This window comes from Grus americana, chromosome Z, assembly GCF_028858705.1.
Source record: "Grus americana isolate bGruAme1 chromosome Z, bGruAme1.mat, whole genome shotgun sequence".
NCBI lineage: Eukaryota > Metazoa > Chordata > Aves > Gruiformes > Gruidae > Grus > Grus americana.
The window spans coordinates 24,474,521-24,496,302 of NC_072891.1; the positions used below are offsets into that span (position 1 = coordinate 24,474,521).

The following is a 21,782-nucleotide window of genomic DNA, read 5'->3' on the forward strand; positions in this document are numbered from 1 at the left end:
AATACCTACGGTCATCCTAAGGTAGCCATTTAATGCAGAAAATGGTAACTGGCTTTCCTAGTTTAACACTAGTTAAACTAGCGTTAAAGATTCTACTCAGGTGGCTTGTCGTATTTCTCAGCTACCATATTGGCATTTAACAACCTTAGTTAGTTTTGACAGTATTTTACTGAAGGCTTTCCTTTGTATAAAATCTTTAAGTAGAATTAAATTTTAAAATATTGGCTAAATTTAGGGCCAGCTTACTAAATTGAGGGAAATAGTCCATTCAGGAAAAAAACAAACTATCTTGCACTGTATCCAATAAAATGCAGGGCAATCAGCATAAACAGGTATTTTAAAGAATGCAATTTACCTGTTACTCTAGATACATCAACAAACTAAACCAGTAAAACCATGACTATCCACACAAAAAATGTAAAGAACTTTATTTATAGTCTATTTTCAAGTTAAACTGATGCAAGTTAAAGGAGACGTAACCATATGGTAATAAGAGGTAGGAGAGAGACAGAAATGGTAGACAAGTTGCATTTTCCCAGTATGACTTTCTGCAGCCCTGAAACAGTGTTTGAATCCAAAGCTCCAGACTTAGTTCTTTCTCAGTAGGCATGAGTGATTTTTACTCTGTACTTGTTACAAAACCAAAAGTGCAACTGAAACAATTTCTAAGCTGAATATTTCATTAGGTGTTTTTATGATCAGGCAGAGTTAGAAGAATATATTTCCATGCAAGCAGGTTACAGGAGTTTACAATTTGAGTGCAAAACATTTTCTTCTCTAACAGTTATCACACTTATATGCTGATGGAACAGTAATGATACAAAACCAATTAGGTGTTAAACGTATATTTGCTCAGTTGAATGATAAACCGCAATTGACCTTAAATTAAAGGAGTATTTGTGGGGAACTGTGGTTTACCACTTGATCTAGAAGGATGAAAATTTTAGTGCAAAATAAAGTGCAGTTATTACATAGGAAAAGATTCCTTCCTCACCCTGTGATTAAGACATATTGCATGTCTCTGTGAAACAATCTAGCCTATTCAAGGCAAAATAGACTTTAGCATAAACGATCCCTCTGTGCCTGGCATCAATAGAAAAGCACGTAATGACAGCTCCTGTTCTTGGTTTCACTGTTTTTTATTTAGGCTATAAAGCCCTTTCTGTTAATATACAAGAAACAAAAAATGTTTACAAGTTTAAGTATTGTGCCAGTTGTAGCACATTCCTAAAGGGTTAGCTAATGCCATCAACATTTTAATAAATATGCTAGTAACATATTATCTGTACCGGAGTAAAACCTAAACATGGTAATATTGCACTATGTGAAATGAAAGTTACCACTCTATAAAGATGATTTCAAGAGTAGTTTTCTGGTAACTAAGCAATGCTTCATTCCATTTAACCTTGGGGATAGTTCTCCCATAAATCCAGTAAGCTACAGGACAGTACAACTTCTACAGTCAGTCTTTGAATATTATCATATTTTGTAGTTCTTAAGGAACTCTCAAGAGGTTCTTACGCTCTTTCTGTCTTAAAGTAGAAAGGTAACTGCATGAAGATTGCTGTGATAAAGGATAAATGGAGCGTGAGAGATATCACAGTGCTGTCCAGTCCACTCTGGATTTATTGGTTCCCCTTATCAACCCCCTTAGTGAAACTCACTTTGGGCAGTTGAAAATATGAGAGAGAGAACAAAGAGGAATCATGAAGTTTAGCAGGAAATATACTAGGAGCAATGGTTCTCCCTTGACACAACACACAATGTTGTACAGTAGTTGTAGCCCACCCACAGCCTCCATCAGTCTTTCTTGCAGATGCTATCCTGTCCTGTTAAATATAACTGAACTTAAGTAGCAGTTTTGTTGAATGGATTAGATTCAGGATCTGAACTACCTCTGAAAAAAGATCCTGTTAGGGATTTTCTTTGTCATCAGATGTCAAATCAGAAGCTGTTATGTGGAAATGTATTTAAGTAATGCTTAAATATCTCTACAGCCTCAAAAAGGCAGCTACAGTAACTTACTTATATAGAGAATTTTAAAAAGCATTTTAATGCTCTGTGTAGGCAAGCTCTATTGAATAAAGTATTAAATGTCTTAAAGTTGTTTAAGTTGCTCTATTAAGCTTTACTTCTTTATTCAACAGACGGTAATACAGATTTCCTATTCTTGTGTTTTCTCCAATTCTTCTCCTTTCTCCTTGGATCCAGCTGCATTCCTACCCCCCCACCCCCATTTTAGTAGGGGAAGACTCATACAACTAGCACAACTAGCATTTGTTAGAGTCAAGTACATGACTTATCCCCAGATTTTGCATTTGTTTCTACTTCAGGTGCTCTTTTTTGGCCACAAGATGAATTGGATATAAGGTCTGAGGTCCAGGAGTTCCTGTGTATTTCTCCATTTGGGAGTCTACTGTTACTCCTCCACATACTATCTCCAGTCCAACTGGCCAGCAGAGGTCATTTTATCTTAGGAATCAAAGCAGGCCCCTCAGATTAGTGTTGATACACAAAGAAGACAGTGTGAGCATTGAGTGAATACAAGTGTACCTTGTACCAGAAAGCAGTGTGAACAGTAAGCAGAATAAAAAAGGTTAACATGATAAAACCACAGAAAAGTAGTGGTCTCTGAAAAAGTAAGATTAATTCAGCAAGAAAAAAAACAGGGTAGGAACAGAAATACTATGGAGTGAAAAAATCTTTAACTTGGCAATATAATCATCACTTAAGATAGAAATGTGTAATGAAACAAAAAAAAAAATCTGTAATTGTTTAAGCCAGTGATTTACCAAACAAGAATAGAAAGAGAATCCTTCTTTCTAAGGCAGTTATTTTTGATAAATTTTCAGTACTAGTGATCTATACAGTCACAGGATCAGTTTTAGCTTATTACAGTTAAGAATTTTAAGCTTATGTTAAATACTGCTTACATACAGAATGTAATACAGTTTGCCATGCCTAGGAAAATAGTGCCATAATGCTGACCTCCAGGGCTACCATCATGATTTGAGGATATACATGGCAGTAGAAAAGCCTAAAACTTCTTAATAGTCTTTCCTTTCCCAAGCCAAGTTCTGTTTTTGTTTCTGTCTATTATCCTACTCAGGATTAGCGTCTTCTCTTTCTCTATGATTTGTGGTACTCCTTCATACGCAATCATCTCCTTCCCTATTGCCCAATGAAGCTGAAAAGTATTTCATGTTACTAATGACAGCCCCTCCACAGGCTTAAAGAAATGGACTTTTCAAGCATTAGTTCTAAGTACACTCTACAGTCCAACACTGATTTATGCTCATTATAGAAGGGCACATCAGATGGGCCTATTGTTTCAGTATTTGATAGGGAGTACAGCCATAATGATTTTCACCATGAGAATATAACATGCCTTTTACACTAGCATTTTAGAATTAAGCTGTTAGGCAAGATCAGGCAACTACAAAACTCCTCCCCACTCAATAGCCCTGGAGATCAATCTAATGCACATACTGAAAATTACTTGTACTTGGGGATTTTAATAAACCACCTATTTAGTGTATTAATTTTCAGAAGAGTAACTATACATAAACGATATGTTCCAAGTTATGTGCAATAGATCTGTTTAACAGATTTATTCTTGTTTGCAAACACGCACAAAGAATTTTCTGTCTTCTATTCAAGCAGAAGAGTTACAATGGTGCTTTTGCTACTAACTATGGTATGCATTTTGGGGTTATATACCATTCCAATTCACATGCCTCCTTTAAGTCAGGAATGCTCTTCAGTGCTGCCACTGAAAGATCTGCTCCGGACATGATTTCTCAGTTGCTCTATAAGCTCTGGATTCTGCTGCTGTATCTGCTGTGCAAACTGCTGCCCCCTGTGTTGAACAGTTTTAAGTAAAATCAGCAAGTGAAAAAAACCTGACAAGCAGCATTTGTAAGAAAAGACGATAGCCTAATACAACCAAAAGGTGCATTGTATGAAAGTTAAGACTAAAGCTAACTTGCTGTATAGTCTTAATCAAGATATTTGCAGTATTTTGACTTTATCTAGTTTAAGTATCTCCAAATAGGATTATCATCAGGTCTTCATTTTCATTCTTTAGGACTATTACTTCTACTTGATAACATGGAAGAAGAAGTATTACCTTACTTGGTAAAACTAAAATTTAGCAACAAATCTGCTCCAGTGATTCGCTCCCCTCTTTTTGAGAGGATCCATTCTAGTTGTTTAAGATTACTCTCGTAGTTGAAAGTGCAACCTTACATTAGTTTTTCCAGAAATACAGCGTGCAGCTGCCAACTTGTACTTGTGAGCAAGAAGTCATTAGTAGAAAGCAAGCATACAATTACACCTTTATGTCTTGTATGACTGAAGTAATGACAGCTCCATCTCCATAACAGTTGTAGATTAAGATTAATAGGTGAGAAATTCCATGTAAAAGATAAGTGTAACACTGGTTTACTAGGAAAAGCAAGTCAGTAAAAACATACTTCATGAATAGCCTGGCATAACTTCTGCATTTTGCGCAAGTAGCAAATTATCAAGACTCCTTTAAACCACAGTGCAAGTTGAAGGAAAGCCACCATTTTCATAGATCTAGGTGTAGTATGTGTTTTTTGTGAAAACAGCCCTTGGTTTTGTGGAGGCACATTTCTCTCTCTGATGTGAATTATAAATTACTTTTGCCCTGAAGGGGCAAAACTTAAAAATAGTTTGAAACAGCCTGGAATGCTGAAATAAAGTAAAATTGTATGTCCTTTAAGAGGTCTTGACATATAAGCAAATTGCGTGTTTTTGTGCAGACTCTTCCAGATGAATTATCACTATTGTACTGTAAAAGACTTGGGTCCTGTTTTTTGTAAGAGCTGCTACTCATTACACTGAGTTCCCTGAAGCCTTCCTAGTCTAAATGGAGGGATGCCAGAGCAAAACTTGTTGCAACCTGTGCTAAGTAAATCTATAGTTTTTCTAACTAGTGTCTGGGATATCAGGTAGTAAATTTATCAACACAATTTGAAAGCACGTGTAGGAGTACTTAAAGATTTAAAGGAACATTTTTAGTTAGTGGCATTTAGGAAGTAAATAGTGTATGAGAACCAGCAAGTGAAACTAAGCATGCAGTTCAGTCATTCCAATTGATGGAAGTGTACAAAACAAATGAACAAGATAGTGGAAAATAAGTCTTCAAGTTCTCAGCTTTAATAATAATCAGGCATACAATGGGGACATGCCACAGTATAATTGGCTTCACACTATTCCTTTTAAATAGATGTTGCACAATGATGCTTCTACAAATGAAACAGTTAAAACTATGCAATTCGTAACACTTACGCATGAATCAGGCTGGACAAATCCGACAGGCCACCGACACCTGCAGCAGGGCCACCAATGGCATTTGACATCATCCCTGACATCCTGGAACAGTTAGCACAGGTGTTGGCATTGAGACATGCAGGAAACTTTACAGTATGCAATAAACTGTAGGGATATTTTTTTTAATTGCTGGGAGGAAATAAGCTGCAAAGGGAAGAAACTGCCGAAGTTTTATTTACAGTAAGCAGAAATACAGTACTATCCGTCTTTTCTCTTATTGATTCAAGCCGCTAAAGACATTTGTTTCAATGGTATGCCATTTTAATACTTACAATTGTTGAACTTGAGGATTCTGCATTAAGCTTGCTGCCTAAAATAGACAATATATAGCTTTAATTATAACAGATTTACTACTTAGGTATCACTGAGGAAAATGTGGAGGAAAAAAAACCAAAAAAAACCCCCCACATGCTGTATTCTACATTTTATTGCAAAATTAAGCTAAGTTTATGTGTACAGAGATGTAAAGTCCCCAACAAAAAGAATCATTACAGGAATGTATTTCAAGGATATGAAGCTGAAACAATTTGTTACATGTCAGATAAAAAATAGTTGTTACAGATTCAGACATGAAAAATATGACAAGACATTGAACATAAAAACCCAGTACCATAATCATCATCATCATCATCATCATCTAATTTATGACTTCCAAGGACAGAGGTTTTCTGTTGGGCTTTTTGGAGAAAGGTCTGTATTTTGTTGATTCCCAGCCTATAAATCAGTTTGGCAACTACTGTTACTACTGGGTACAAACTGTTAAGATTACAGCCACAAAACATTGCAGAGTAAACCGGTGTGTGGACTTACTTTGTAGTATAGTTTTGTAGTAATGTGTATCTGCTGTGGTAATTGCGTATCTTCTTGCTTTGCAGTAAGCATGAGGTTATTTAAATTTCTCATTCATGAGATACCCCAAAAATCATATTGTGTCTACCATAGTGTAAGGGTGTGTATGGACAGATACTATAGTATAAAACCGGTAATGTTTTAAAGTTAGTAACATAATACCTACAGAAATCAGTGTCTGTATGAATGCAAGACCAATAGGCACAACACAGTATGTGCTTATTCACTCTCTTATTAAAGGTAGTACAAAACCCAGATACATATTCATTTTATTGATTAAAGTATCTATCTCCATACATATATTTCAAAAGTAAACAAACTGTTTTCTCTACTCTATAGTTGGATATAAAATGCCAAATTCAAGTCAATTCTATGGCTAATACAGGATTTTTTTTTCTTTCTTCCATCAGTAACATGTCTGATCTAGGTTAGGGGCCCAAAATGGAGGCCAAAAGTAACTTTCTCGCAGTCAGACAGTGAGTCAATCTTTTTTCCTTAAAAAACAAAACAAACAGGCAAATAATTCATTTGTTCCTGGCAGGATGCCCTGTGTTCTATCCACTTGACCAATCATCTGGAAATGATGCAAAAAATCCTAAGTCACATGGCCAAAATGAAGCGGTACACAGAGTTCCAGTGCTATTTAATCACTAATGTCATTGGAGAACTTGCTCACTTCTTCCTTGCCTACCATCTCTATTATTTGGACCATAGTATCAGACCAGATGTATTGATCTCTCTTGGATGCAGTACCTTTCCATACGGAAGCACTGGTTGAAACGTCCTGTCCTAATGAAGCTACCAGAGGGGCAGTAAAGTTTTAACTGAGTTCTCAAAGGAAACAAGTATTTTTTGCATTTTTGTCTCCAAATTCCATTCTTCAAAGTTAATACCATTTAGCTAAGAAAGCCACACATGGAGAAAAACTACTGAGGGACAAAACCACAATTTGCCATTGTACTGGAAGTAAAGGAATTCACTGTATGTTATTTATATTCATTGTTTGCACATCTCATGAGGTTTTGCACACTTAAGGATGTCAGGGATAATTTGAAACAGTAAGAACAAAAAGGTCTCCTGGGTAGTTCTCCCCAAGCAGAATTACTTTAGTCTTGGGTAGTCTGCATCTGAATCAACTGCTACTCACTTAGAGGTGATTTCTTTGTATTCATTGTTAACTGCTATGTGGAGAATAGAAAATAAATTTTCACCATGCTGTTGACAAGTGGTTTACCATCATGCCATCTATAAAAACAGCATAGCTAATCTAGGCACGTTGTTGTTCATAAGTAAGACAGAATAAACTGGAAATAAGGCAGGCATTATAGGAGATTTATGCTTCACTTCCTGTTTTGAGTGTAAAATGACTTAGAAAAGTTTAAATTCAGTATAATGAAACCATTGTCATTATAATAAGCATTAAAATTACTTGTGTTATTAAACAAGAGTTGTTCTTAAAACTTCAGTTTTAAAAGCAGTATAATGTAAAGCTTGAAATATACTCACCATACTAATGAAAGCAGGATTGTTTATCAAGCTTGCCATGTCAAAACTCAGTCCAGTTCCAGTCTACAAACAAATTGCAATTGAAGATAAGTTTACCTATAAAATCCCAGTTAAAACTATTGTAAATAAATAGATATAGAGCTAACTTACAGGACTGGACATGTCTCTTAGTTTCTGTTCTGCTATTTTCAAATTCGACTTATAAGAGTCATTCTCTGGATCAAGATCCAGTGCTTTTTGGTAACTGGTAACTGCTTCTTCATATTTATTCACTGATGTCAGAGCCAACCTAATGTGAAATAAAGAAATCCTGGGTAGAACATAAATGACCAGCGAAAGATAATGATACATTTTCTGTTCCAAGTAAAACAGTATGTCAGAATTAACTTCTAGTTTGAGCACTAAGTTAGGGCAGGTCTTGCTATTGTGCTACTACTGCTTAATTTCAGCCCTTGTTTTTGCAGAAGAGATGAACCCTCAAGGACTCGTATTGTCTGTTCCATATATATGCACGTTTCATTAAAAACTCCTTGGCATCAAGTGATTTATTCTGTATTTGAGAGCACAAGCTGGATCCAGCATATGTGACTTTTTGCATAAGCTCAGGAATTCCTCTGTTTCCTCCAGTCCTTTTGATCCAAGAGATTATTCAGACAGTTATGTGGGTAAGCAGGGTAAGAAGATACTCTTAACGTGAGTTCTGCAGCTTCGAGAAACCAAAGACTGGAACCACAAGGTTCAGCATAATAGATTTTTGTCTTAGGATTAGTGCAAGGTTCTTCTTTTGAGTCTCCTACTTCGACAGCTTGAAAAAAGTGTTATACAGGATAGTAATAACATCCGTAAGAAACCCTTATATCAGGGAAGTCTGCTTAATGTTTTGAAAAAGCTGCTTCTCTAGCAGCTCAGGAGAGCACAGGACAGACCTACTACTTTTGAAATAGTATTTGTTTTCAAATTTGATTAGCTACTGCAATCAAAACATCATCTTTCTTTGAGCTATGCCAGAAATCCTTCTGCTTGCAGTTTCAATTCTATCTTGTACTGTATTTTCAATTTATACTGACCACAAAACTAAACTGATCTTTTCCGCATTTTGTGAAAGATCCGCATAACCCACATTCAGCTATTTAGTACTCCAGTCCCCCTTTGGTATGTGCTGAGCTACAGAGACTGGGTTGATAAGCCTGTGGTAATGTCCACTAACAGACCTTAGTCTTAGGCAAGAGAGCTCAGTGTGCTAGGTACATCAGTCACAGTCATTACTCTCAGTGATTATAAACTCAATATGAAACTCCAGGAGTTTCCAGTAATACTCCTGCAAGAACCCCCACAATATTATGTTTTCTCTCTTAACACACTTACTCCCATAAAAAACATTCTCCATTTTGTCCCACTAACTTGCCAACATAGTTTCTGACCAGACAAGAAATGCAATCAGGTATTTCTGTGATGCAATCATGGTTTTTTACAGGGAAAGTATATAAAATTCTGCTTCTTGGAACACAGTACAAGTCAGGACAGGAGGTGACATTTTCATTGCTCACAATTCCTACCCAGACAAGTGCTCTCTCAGGGTCATGCTGGAAGTATCACATTAACTGTCTACATGGCTCCTGTCTCTGCATATTTCTGTGGCACTTCTGCATCTTTCTGTGACATTGAGTTGCTGTCAAATCCTGAGAGAAACTGGTATGCCTGCATAACGCAGTCAGAAAACACAGCTTTCTCATAAGGATTTTCTGTTGAGAAGATGATTTCTGCAATTTTTTCCCCTCAGTTATTATTAAACAAGTGCTGTTTCCTCATTCAGCCTAAGCCAAATGTATTATTATATCCATGTGCTGAGTTAAGCAATGGCTTGCAGCATAAAATATATCCTCTGTTGAACCAGACAATCAAAAAAAAAAAAAGAGAAGCTTGATTGCTGAAGAATGATCCCCCTTACATTGTGTATCAAAAGGCATACTGGTCTTACACCTAAAACTCTAAAATAACCTCCAACTTCCAATTAAATCAGCCTGTAGCTTCCCTCCATCTCACTGAAATCAGGGGATCTCGGGTTGTACTGTATGAAGAAATGATCTAAAGAGAGTTAAATAGGACAAAACCAATTCAACAGTCCCTAAAATTTCAAAGTTAATTAATCATCTCAAAAGCCAGTCAGGCTACATTTGTATTAGTAAAATAAACTGTATTGTGGAAAGTTTTCAAGTGATAGAATTCCATCACCTTTGATCTTAAATAAATGCCCCCTGGCATGGTTTTGTCTCAGGCCAACAAGCATTATCCCAGACAATTTTGGAGCATGGTTCAGAATTTAACACAGGCCAAACCAATTTAGCAATAGGCAGTTTGGATGTGGCCACTCCATACTGCAAACTAGATTTTAATAACATGGATATGGGCCATTTTTTGCCAGCTGACTCAATGAACAATCCCAAGCATTTTTTAATTTACTGGTATAGATATAACCTCAAAAGCCTTATGCAGCATTCAGCCCACACCCACAATATGCTTGATTATTAAACATGCAAAGCTACACATCCTGGAAGAATGGCCCTTCACTCAAGTAGATATCCCATTCAGAACATTCCTGACCTTTTTTTTTCAGATAGTACTTAATCAGAACCACTGGCTAAAGAGGCTATACTGTTAATCTCTCAGACATGACTAAGTAAAACTACCAAAGGGACATAGCTTAGTCTTGCTAAAATATCTGCTTCCAAAGAGCTACTGAACAGAAGAATTAAGCCTCTGTTCCTGCTTGTGTGAAGCCCCAATACTTACAGGATTCTGTACTCTAACAGCATCATTAACAGATTCACTGTTCCGACTGCAGAATTTTGATTACTCATAACTAGGTAGGAGGTAGAAAAAACCCACATCATGACTTCTAAACTAAATTTGCAAAGTTGATAAACTGAAAGAAAAAAAATTCGCAAACTGATGAAATCTGATATGAAAATGCTGAGATCAACAACCACATATATAAAACTTAAAGCTGACAGCCTGATAGGGTCATCTTCAGAAAATCGCTACACTTTCAGAACAAGAATGTCAGCTAAGTAAAACAACATAGCTTCACTTTTTTCAGAAAAAATCCATGGTGATTTACACTTGGGTCTTCAGTGCTTACTCAGATTTGAATTAGCTTACCCCATTCTCCCATATGCTTTGCTGTACTTTGGATCTATTGCTATGGCTCTCTCACAATCCTTTATTGCTTCACTGTAGTTGTTGAGCTTACTTTGAGCAGCAGCCCTAAGAGGAAGATGGGAGAGAAGGGAAAGAGCTTTGTCGAAACAAACAATAAAAGAAAAAACAAACAAACAAAAACCAAACAAAAAACTCAAACCCAAGCCTAGATATTCACATGTCCATGATTAACTTGACTTGTTTAATCCGACTGACTTTTCATTCACTATTTAGGCCTCAATTTTCTGCAATTAAGTAGGACAAGCAAATGTTCTGAATTAAGTGCTTAAGTACATTGCTACACTAGGACTTTGGAGAACACACACTCACCTTTGAGGACATAAAGAATAAACAATTCTAAAGAACTGGTTTAGATCTAGCATATGACTATGGACAAAATTCATCATAAAACTGATTACAAGAAGCGAAACTCTCAAGTAGTAGTTTACATAAAATCATTGTTTAAGCAGAAGTATTTTATATGATTGGCATTTTCCAGCAAGAAGTATAGTTTTACTGCCATTCAAAGGAATGCTGTGATTTTTTCCCTGCTCAATTTTTTAGCAGGCAACTCATGCTTGCAGGTGAATCAGGATAGCATTTTTCTGAATTACTAAATTACAATTGCATCTCTACACCAAAGAAATACTAAATGTTGCAGACATTTATACAATAAGATTAAAGACTTGCCTGAATTAAAAAGGACATTGGAACAGATTAATCATCAAAACTTCCCTAATTTGAAAGGGGGCATTTACTCTAATTTGGGGGGCAAACACTCTAATGTGTTCTTCCTTGACTAAAAAACTATAGTAGAAATTACGATATTTGCATTGCGTACTCTTTTTTTTATTAGGAATGCTAGATGCTACAATCATCACTATATTCAATCCTTTCTCCTGTGATAACTTCCAAATTGCATGGGTTTTCTGACTTCAATTAAAATTTCTTCTGAATATGACTACTCATGTATTTTAAATATTTAGGCTGCTTAAGTTGACCAACTCCACAGATGCCAGTAAAGATGTACAGATAAAAGCTAGGAACAATGCTTAGTGGCTCATGTGTTTGAACAGAAAATGTTTTTTCCGTGTTTACAAAAAAATTATATGGCCATTTGAAACTTTGACGGCATCTCAGCTTTCTCTTTTTCTCACTGCCGTGAGTTAAAAGCAATCAGGCTGAAGGCAGTATGCCTCCATTGCTCCCAAACTAGCTTAAGAAAGATAAGAATAAGGCCTATATTTATTCAAATACTGCATCACCCACAAAACTCCAAGCAACTGCCTGTCTTCTTTTAAATAACTTCATACAATACTGTGCTTACTGACATCAACATTTGTAACAACAGCCTTGTTATTTTTCAACAGGTCACGCATAAAAGTATTGAGTATTTATACAATACTTAAAATCTCCAAAATGGTATTGCCACATTGATGATATTTTTTGCAGGGAAAGTCAATACTAGGAGAGATAGAGATGGCAGCTGAGTCACTAGAACACCAGAAAAAAAGACTTACTACTTTCAACAGACTGGGAATCACAGCCTACATTATGATTTAATATAGACATCCTAACTCACAAAAACCTGATCTCAAGTGTTACAAGTAATTTTAAAGCCCATATTACCCCTCTAACTGATACAGATATGCTAAATGAGCTCACTTTTGCTTTAGATCTTTTACAAATTTAAAATGATAAATTTCTGAACAGTGGGGTTTTCTAGCCTTCTGTTACTTTGATCTACTTCACAATTTATCTTTAAAATAAGGTTAATGAAGTTCAGGAACAAAAAGTATGTATTGTTTTGCTTTTACCTGTTGCAGTAATACACTGCATTGTTTGGATCCAGTTTTATAGCCCTAGTATAACAATCCACTGCAGCACCATAGTTCTCTTCTTTCATATGATTATTACCTGAAATAAATTATAAAAAGTTCTTAAGCAGTTAAAAGATATAGCGCTATGTATGAAAGAAATAGAGCAGCCACATTATACCGCCTATATAAAGTAGTTATGATTGCACTTTTTTGAGATACATTCTTTGAAATAGAACTGGCATGGAATAATGCAAATAAAAATATCTATTATGTCTGTAAAGTTTATTATGTACATCGTAGTCCACTACATAAACCTTCCCCATCTCAACCTGCTATTTCACACTTTCCAGCTAGTTTCTGCTGTTAAGCAAAGATCTCTTTGTTGAGAAGTATAATTGTAATTGCAGTTCCACTGTAATATAGATTCATCACACTTAACTATCTGTGCAAGCCTTATAATCCAATAGGCTATATCTTAATCCCTTTTGGGTCTCATTTTCTGACATGACCCAAAAACTTCCTTATAACTATCCATATAACATGGAAAATCAAAAAGCAAAACTAAGCACACAAGTCCCACTTCTGTGACGCCACATAATTCATTCATTAAGATAATAAGAAGTATGTATAGCTGAAGCAATCTAAAATGATTCAGAGGTAAATTTTTTCCACCAATAAAGCTCAGAACTTCTACTTTACAATGAGGTTTCGTATTTTTTAAGTCCAGTGAAAAAACCAGAAAAATATAACTTTTCTATGGAAAGGAAATTCTGGAGTAAGGTCTTTCTAAACAAAAGATGCCTTACACATTCTTTCCTCTCTGACACAGGGCAGTCCCGGTAGTTCATTTCTTTCCTCATGACAGAGTAGTAGACAAGAAGTCCTAGTTCAGAGAGCCTAAGCTTAAGGTTGTCCCTGGTCCTGCAACTACTGATCTTTGGCCTGCTAGATCCTGCAGAAGCCTTGGTTTCCCAGCAATGTCAAGAAATTATCAGGAAAATTACAGACGTCCACTGACTTCCTTATATTTTGGCAAAATATCTGTATATTCAATATCAGTATTTCAATATCTCTCTACCAAAATAAGCAAGAGAATGGGTAGGTCAACATATTACTACAGATGTAGATAACTGCATAGGCAAAGACTGGAAAAGTTCGGTCACTGTAACATTTGGTCTCTGATAGAAAGCGAAAGACTGTGCAGCAAGCAGTCCTAAGTGCCTGCGCTAACTGAAAACAACTCTACTTGCATTTAGTTGTGAACATGGAAAGCTTAAAAAACAAAACCAGATTTAAGTAAGTATCATCAAGGTAGTACAAAATCACGTCTTCCCAACAGCAATATACTAGACTGTAATTATAGTCAGTAGTCCCTGCCAGTGAGAGGCAAACTGAAACTGTAATTGCATGTATATCTTCAAAATACACACAGAATGTAACCGTATCTGTCTCATTGCTACAGGCCCACCATCTACACGTCTTTTCTTTGATCTAAGGTAAAGGCTTGTACACTAAATCTTCTTGTCAGATAAAAGACTTGCAAGTTAGCTGCAGTCAACAAGATTGCAGCTTGTTAACATTTCTCTAAAACAAAATTGCCATCAGTGACTATCAAAGTTGGAATTTCTGATACTGCTCTGAACTAAAGATGACCTGGGGTACAGGTCTAAATTGGAGCTAATATCAGTGGGTACCCTTCTTGCTCTCTCTCCCTCCAGTTCAAAATTGGCTAGAGGAAACCAGAAAAATAGCCAGACCTACTATTTCTGTTGAGATTAAGCAATTCAGGACAAAAGGAAAAGGAACTGTAATATTTTATTTTAACACCAGACAAAAATTCTTAAGACAAAAAAAAAAAAACAACCCCAACCACAAACCACAACACACAAATGGTTATACTTTTGAATGAGTGTCCTCTATAACAAAAATACTACCTATTATAATTTATACTGTGGTAATACCCAGATCTTTTTAGAATCGAGCCACTGTTACACTATACAAATCTGCACATAATCTGTGCTCTTACATAGCTCACATTAAGCCAAAGTGTCAAGTAAGGGCAGGCAAGTAAACTCAAGTATTTACTAGTCTGGAGGGTATATTACTTCCTGGTTTTATAACAACCAAGAAAGAAAACTCAACTATCTGATTTTGTTTTGCCATTCATTAGCCAATTTCTACAGGCACTAGGGCTGGTTTGAGAGCAGAGGAGGAGCAGGCTGGTGGCGACAAAGGTGAGGGAGGTTATTCCATTGCTAAGGACATACGGATAGAAACAAGGAAATGACAGAGTTATAGAACTACAGTGTTACAGAAGATATGGATCAAATTGAATTCCCCAAGTTATCTAATTTATCTCCCTAACTCAGGGCAGAAAAGTACTCATAACTGAAAACCATGATAGCAATAATAGATAATACTTATGTGAAAATGAGGAGGATTAATATGACAGAGCAGCATTAGAAAACAGGACAGGAAGTTTAAATTTTATTATGGGAAATTAACCAGAGGCATTTCAAGCAGTTCCAAACTGCTTACTAATGCCCTTGATAGCTGACACTTCAAATGGCCCTTTGTCAAAGTTAAGACCCTTTCAATTTTTTCAGTGGAGGTGTTAAATTGCTTTAGTAATACCATACACAGACTATCAGCACACATTAATTTCATTTCCTCAGTCTATTTCACAAACCCCTGTGGGCTGACAGATGACAAGACAGAAGTCACAGATTTAAAACAGGCATTGCTGTAACATCCACACCTGGAAAGTGCTGAATATCCCTACAGTCCAATAACCATACTGAGTGCTACAGGTATTCTTCACTTCCCATGAGCTGGCAGTAACAGATAGCAAAATGAAAAGCCAGCATGCACAGCAGGTATTTACAACTTACAAACTAATTTTCAGTTGTGACCTAACCTTGTTTGAGCTCTTACCCTTGCAATTAAAAAGCTAACGAGCAATGTCAACAATTATGAAAACTCACTTTCAGATCCAGTAATGGACTGCATTCCTGGACTACAGATGACCAGTTTTAAGATAAGACAGACATAGAACGCATTCTCAAAAATGGTAGAACTTTTTCCGCATCATTATCCTGAAATTTTTGAGAAGATTACATCTGCCTTTCAATCAGAAACTTAATTATTTTTTTCTATAAAACTCAAATATCTGAAAATCCCTAAGGTTATAAAAAATGTAATTTATAAAGCATCAGTCCACCTGATAACTATTGATATTAGTTATCGGTGCTACATGTCTTTTTTCCCCCCTTCCTTTTGTGGGGAAATAAAATGGATTTCTTCTTGTGTAGCATTAGTGAAGACTTCTATGGTACAGCTGCTTTTCCTCATATAATAGCAATAACATCTATCCAAGGGAAAACAAACAACTAGCTTTTCTCCAATTTTTATAGAGTACACAAATTATTTCACATGTGTGAAATACTGTCCCTAGTAAGTTCACAAGAATTTTTCTGTAGGTTTCAGCTGGGTCAGCTTTTTACTGATGTTTTAATATTCAGCTAGCAGGTATTCCTTGACATCACATAACCTTTTCAATATAAAGTAGAAACTTGTATAGCAATTCTGTGGACACACAGAGAAACCTGTAACATAACAAACAATAACTGTTCATTCTTTAAAGCTTCTACTACTCAGGAACATTGCTCAAACTTCACATGTTATCCCTTAGTTTTTAAGCAACCTCCTTAGCAAGGGAGAGAATAGGCTATATTTTCTTAAACCCCAGATGGAGCAAATCCCTTAGCCCTCTTACAACATAACAATCACCAGAGAATATAAGTTTAAGTTTTTGTGCAGGGTGTTACCAGCTGCATTACCATATCTATCACGATAACCCAAAAATCTTAATAAAAGCATAAGATGTTTTTTCCTGTGTTTATTACAAACCTTCATCCTTCAGTTGGTCAGCCTTTTCAACATCCTCTGGCAGAGAATCTGAGAGAGGCAGCATGTCATTCTGTATGTAAACAAACCAAGATTTTTTTTCATTAAAATATAAGCCCTATTTTTATTAAAAATTTCTTTCATCCTGGGCAACATTGTATCAACAAGCAACCAGATTTTCTGTAGTGCACAGGAAGTATGAAAGAACTAAACATCACTAAAACATCCTTAGAAGAGAAAGATAGCTTGCTTTCTACTACTAAAAAAACCTCATGGCTCACCACACATTTTAAGGACATCAAGGGGAAGAGAGCTAAGTTTTGGTTTTCTTACTTCTGACCCCCTATTTGCCATCCTGGCAGTTCCTGTGCTTCCTGTACTGGGGATCCCAGATAACACGTATAATTAGTACACATTTTTGAAGTTCCCATTTTAAGGTTAGCGTTCTTGGACATGTTTCTAAAACCAAACTACTAAATTATTTCCAGCAGGGAATGAGAAGCATCAGCAAACTGCGAATGACCTCAAGCACTTCACAGAGAATTATCTCTGGGAATTGCAGAATGCTTAACTGAATGATAAAATCTTTCAAGTGAGAATGAGACATCCACTGTTTAGTAATTTTCTATATGGAATTGTCCTCGTCTAGCTGAAATTAATTCCTCCCACTGCCCCAAAAGATTCTCATTCTGCTAGCTTCTATGGAAATTTCACTTTTTTTCATGTTTTTTTTAAGTTTCCACATCAGTTTGACCTGTACAGCACTTTAAAGTTGTGTATGCAATACGAAATCTTAGCACATATTGGCAGAGTAACTCTAGAATCTAAATTAAATTCTTACCTTGTGAAAAGAATTTGTGAACATTTCTATCAAATGCTGTGGAGGTGCAAGATGAGTATCTTCCAGGTTAATCTTAAACACAGTCTCCAGACACTGAATTGCAACTTAAAAGAAACAAAAAAAAAGTTTCTCGATAGAAGTGTAATTTCACTGATTTATTTATTTATAAAGCTGTGACTCGCTTCCTTATTCAGCTAGTAAAAGCAGCTCTTTGGAACACATCATAAAATAAAGAAAGGCTACCTGATCTCCATAGAATTGACTTGCTGAAACATAGTATAAGCGATAAAGAATTCATACATAGTTCAGCCATTATTCTTAAACCAATTTAAAACTTTTATTTCAATTCTTTCAATCATTTAATGTCTTTAAGAAAACTAAACAAACCAACACCATAAAAATGTTTCCACTTTCATCCCAAAGAAACAGGGGCTATAGATAAGGAAGAAAAAAAAAAAAAGAAGAAACTGTAAACAGAAAAGAGAAATAACTGCCATTTAAACACACTGCCTAAAATATAACTTGGAAGAAGTGAAGTTTCTAGTTCATACAATAGGGTTGAGCATTAACTGTAAGAGATCTATATCACTGATCTAGATCCTAGGTTGTAGGGCAGTATATTTCTCCAGTCCACCTTCTGATTACTCTGCTTTCTCAAATTAAGGCATTTTTATTCATCATGCAAACACAAAATTCCTAGAGGAAATTTATACTATCATTGACATCGCTATGTAATTAGAACATGCAGAATGCAGGTTACAAATATAAATGGAGTTTGAATACATGCTAGACTTCTGTTTTGATAAAGTCTCAGTTTTATTTGCAATGTTATAGCTCTCTGTTATTTTGTGGGGAACAGGAACTGTTAAAATTACTTCTTGGCACAGACACTTAATCATACAGCATTTTATCTTTTCATAGACACCAAGGAGGTACATAAGGTACCAATGAAAAACATCAGTCAAATTTTTTCATCCCTTATGTCTCCACCTATCATTAAACACTTCAATAGGTTGGACTTTGGCTATCGCTGCTCCACATGCACTAAAGATATTTTGCGCAACTAAAGTCAATTATTCAGAATGCCCACCTCCTATCTTCTAACACATAGCATATGGTACCATGCTTTTGGCAGGGCACAGCTCTAAAATTAGGATTTCATATCTGTATTAAAATGGTAAATTTTACATCAGCATTTAAGCACAACTGAGGTTTTATAATGTTTTGCTCAGAAAACAGAATCTTAAAATTGTTGATTCCTTCATATAGACATTGACTAAGGCTGCTCTAAGGCACGTTATCAAGTAAATTTTCAGTCATAACAGAATACTTATCAGTTTTATTATAAAAACAAAATGAATACTCTTCATCTCTCATTATATGATTTCCAAAAATATTGCTTTCTTTCATCATCTGAGCATCACCATAACCTGATAATAGGTTAAACTCATAGCTGACTACTACTTTTAAAATGTACAAAATGCTCGATTCTGATGTAAAACCAAATCTTTTGGCTTTTATTATTTTGGGAATACCCTTTGAATATCACAATACGAATGTTTCTTGCTTACATCAGTGAACAACTACACTGTAAAACAAATAGACATTGGAAGGAAGCAGGCTCCAGGTTTTATCTTTTTAAGTTTATGCCTCTGAGAAGCAGGACTTGCTTTGCACCTCACGAAAGCCTGCCCTCCACACCTCAGATTTCGGGTAAGTCAGTGATCAACTGCCTGGATGTTGTTTATCACACTACTGGTCCTAGACTTCCCCTCTTATCTCCAAATTCCTCCTTTGGTTGAGTCACAAGAAAAGACTGCTTAAAACAGTGCAAAGGTATTTTAAATAGATGCTATGAAAAGCTCCTTGCAGAATTAAGACTTTTTGTTCTTCTCTTGCTTAATTCCCCATTGTGATACCACCTGCCATGAAGTCTCCAGGAATTGGGGAAAAGGAATAAGAGCAGTATGAAGGAGAAAGACAGATACTATAAAGTTACAAAGACTTAATGAATGTCTGTCAACAGAGAAATACACATAGAAATCCATCTTTCCGTAGCTATGTCTACAAATAGATGGACTTACATGTATAATAGAAACTATTTACCTTACTGAAAATATTCATTACCATGCACCTTTTGGAATCACTATTCAGGTGAAAAAGAAATGAAAATAATGTATTTTATTTTCCATATTCCTAGGATGTCTTAGTCTTCCCTCATAAATTACATGAAATTCTTGCAAGTATGAAACAGGAGTTCTTCCCATATATCAAAACCAATATATGGTAATTGTTTTACTTCCTCCATGGTCAGCACTGTTATTATCAGACACAAAATGTAAAAAGAAACCAAACATAAAAGTAAAGAGAAAAGAATCATCAGCAACAATTTGTGGGACACATACACGAATCATTACCATAGTCTGCATTATAGCACTGCTTAACTTGATGTGATTCAAAGTATCTGTTGCTCAATATTAAGGTAATACACATTTTGTAACTTTAGAACATTTTTAAAATGGGAGATGCTTTAAAATTAATCTCAAAAATATTAAGATTGTGATCTTACTCACAGATAATATTTGGTGGCAGTTGCAGCTAGGTCACTCCATGACTACTTTCTATGATAATATACATCAAGCAACTTAACACATGGGTAGGTATTATACATACATATATTAGCACCCTTATCACTTACCTTCCAAGCTTTCTTGTTCATCTGGAGTGAAAGTATCCATCTGACTCTGGTCTCTCAAGAAATGGATGACTGCATAAACCAAGCGTTTGACTGATGACATTTTGAAATTGATGTTGCTTCTATGTCTTAAAAACAACAGGATGTCTTATTTCAGAAAAATGAATTCCTAGAGTATTCCAACCTTCCACTGACCTCAGTAAGTACAGACAATACACAAAAACTTATCCTTCACCAGAAAGCCCAATAAAGCAATGCCTTGAAACAAGTAGTTAAATTGTATGCATTAGGGAGAACTCCTACAATCATCCAGTCTAAGTACAGCAAAAAAGCAGATTTCCTCAAATTCATTCCTGCGGGAGCGTTCACAGAAGCTAAAATAATTCAGCAACTTATTTTCATTTTTATTTTTTTATAGTTTGGATTTTATTTCTAAGAGATATGCTCCAGGAAGCAGGAGTACATGCTTAAGTAAAAATCAATTTAAAAGCCACATTGATAAATATAATGACATAAAGAAACATAGTTTAATAAAAGGTATTCTGTTCTCTGACAGTGTGCTGCTGAAGAGTTTCTATTCACTTTGGACAAAATCTGGAACACTGTGACCTCAGTGCACACTTGTGATTAGTGACACTACTGGCTCAGTCTGATTTGCATTCAGCATCAGCTGGGAGTTACGTAACTTTAGGGAAAATTTTAGTTCCAACTTTCTGAGTTATTTTTCTTTAAACCATTTCGATTTAAAAGGGCACAACCTTATCGAGTCGCCAGGGGAAGCAGGTTAAAAAAAAAGAGCGTTAAATGAATGGCAAGACCAGGGGCCAACCCTCGCTAAATCATTTTCTCTCCACAACCTCCGAGCAAACCGACGTGCGGCCAAACCCACGCCGAGCAACCGCCGCTGCGGGGACGGGGGAACGGCGGCTCCTCGCCAGAGGGGCGGCCGCCGGAGGTGCACAGCGGCCGCGCCCGCTGTATTCGGGCTCTCCGCTCCGAAAGGCCGAGGAAGCGGCCGCCGCCGTGCCGCGCTCCTCGGCCGCTGACACGCCCCACCGGACGGGCAGCACGGAGTCCCGCTGGCTGGGGCGCGTCCCTACGGGCACGGCCGGGGGCCGCGATCCCCGTCCCCACGCGCACACCACCACCTACACCCCCTCCGCCCACCTCCCAGGCCCACCGCAGGCCCGGCGCCGCTCGCTCAGGCCCGCAGAACAGATCTGCCCCGCACAAGCGGGGCGTCCCGCCGCCCGCGGTGCCTCCTCGGCACCGTGGGAACAGCGGCCGCGCCGCTCGGCCCGTCCCACCGACTCGGGCCCACCGAACGCCCGGACAAGGCCCGACCCGCCCCACCACCCCCCGAGCTCCGCGGACGAGGGGCTCCCCGGAGGCAGTGCGCAGCCTCCCCGCCCCCGCAGAACTGCGCTCGCCATGGAGACAGGGCATCCATCGCCCTTACCGTGCGAGACGCGGCGAACCCCGCGACAAACGCCGTCCTCGTCCCTGTCAGCGCCGCTGCCGGGTGGGAGAGACAAGGGGCGCGACGTGCCGCCGCGGCGGGAGGAAGAAAGCGGAGGCGCGTGCGGTGGCTGCGCGAGCTCGCGGCGGG

The 21,782-nt window shown here is 37.1% G+C and overlaps 1 protein-coding gene across 2 annotated transcripts; it reads right to left on the minus strand.

Moving 5' to 3' along the window:
• Positions 1–403: 403 nt before the first annotated feature.
• SGTB (small glutamine rich tetratricopeptide repeat co-chaperone beta) lies at positions 404–21,773 on the minus strand. 2 transcript variants are annotated; one of them, XM_054810195.1, is made up of 11 exons: positions 21,633–21,773; positions 20,177–20,301; positions 17,479–17,582; positions 16,641–16,710; positions 12,729–12,828; positions 10,873–10,977; positions 7,864–8,002; positions 7,714–7,776; positions 5,631–5,668; positions 5,317–5,400; positions 404–3,859 (listed from the first exon to the last, which is right to left on the minus strand). In XM_054810195.1, the coding sequence occupies exons 2-11, from the start codon at positions 20,274–20,276 to the stop codon at positions 3,748–3,750; spliced, it is 915 nt and encodes a 304-aa protein (XP_054666170.1). In that variant the 5' UTR covers positions 20,277–20,301; positions 21,633–21,773; the 3' UTR covers positions 404–3,747. The 2 variants fall into 2 exon arrangements, with proteins under 2 accessions (XP_054666170.1, XP_054666171.1); XM_054810196.1 differs by having other exon boundaries at positions 20,177–20,295; positions 21,633–21,768.
• Between the last annotated feature and the right edge of the window lie 9 nt (positions 21,774–21,782).

What these genes read in the sequence shown, in the direction of transcription:
- SGTB (XM_054810195.1), bottom strand. Translation starts at nt 20,276, where the DNA reads ATGTCATCAGTCAAACGCTTGGTTTATGCAGTCATCCATTTCTTGAGA. An exon ending in AAAGCATATGGGAGAATGGG is followed by an intron (nt 8,003 to 10,872) that starts GTAAGCTAATTC and finishes ATTTCACATTAG; the next exon opens with GTTGGCTCTGACATCAGTGA. An exon ending in TAAGAGACATGTCCAGTCCT is followed by an intron (nt 7,777 to 7,863) that starts GTAAGTTAGCTC and finishes ATTTGTTTGTAG; the next exon opens with ACTGGAACTGGACTGAGTTT.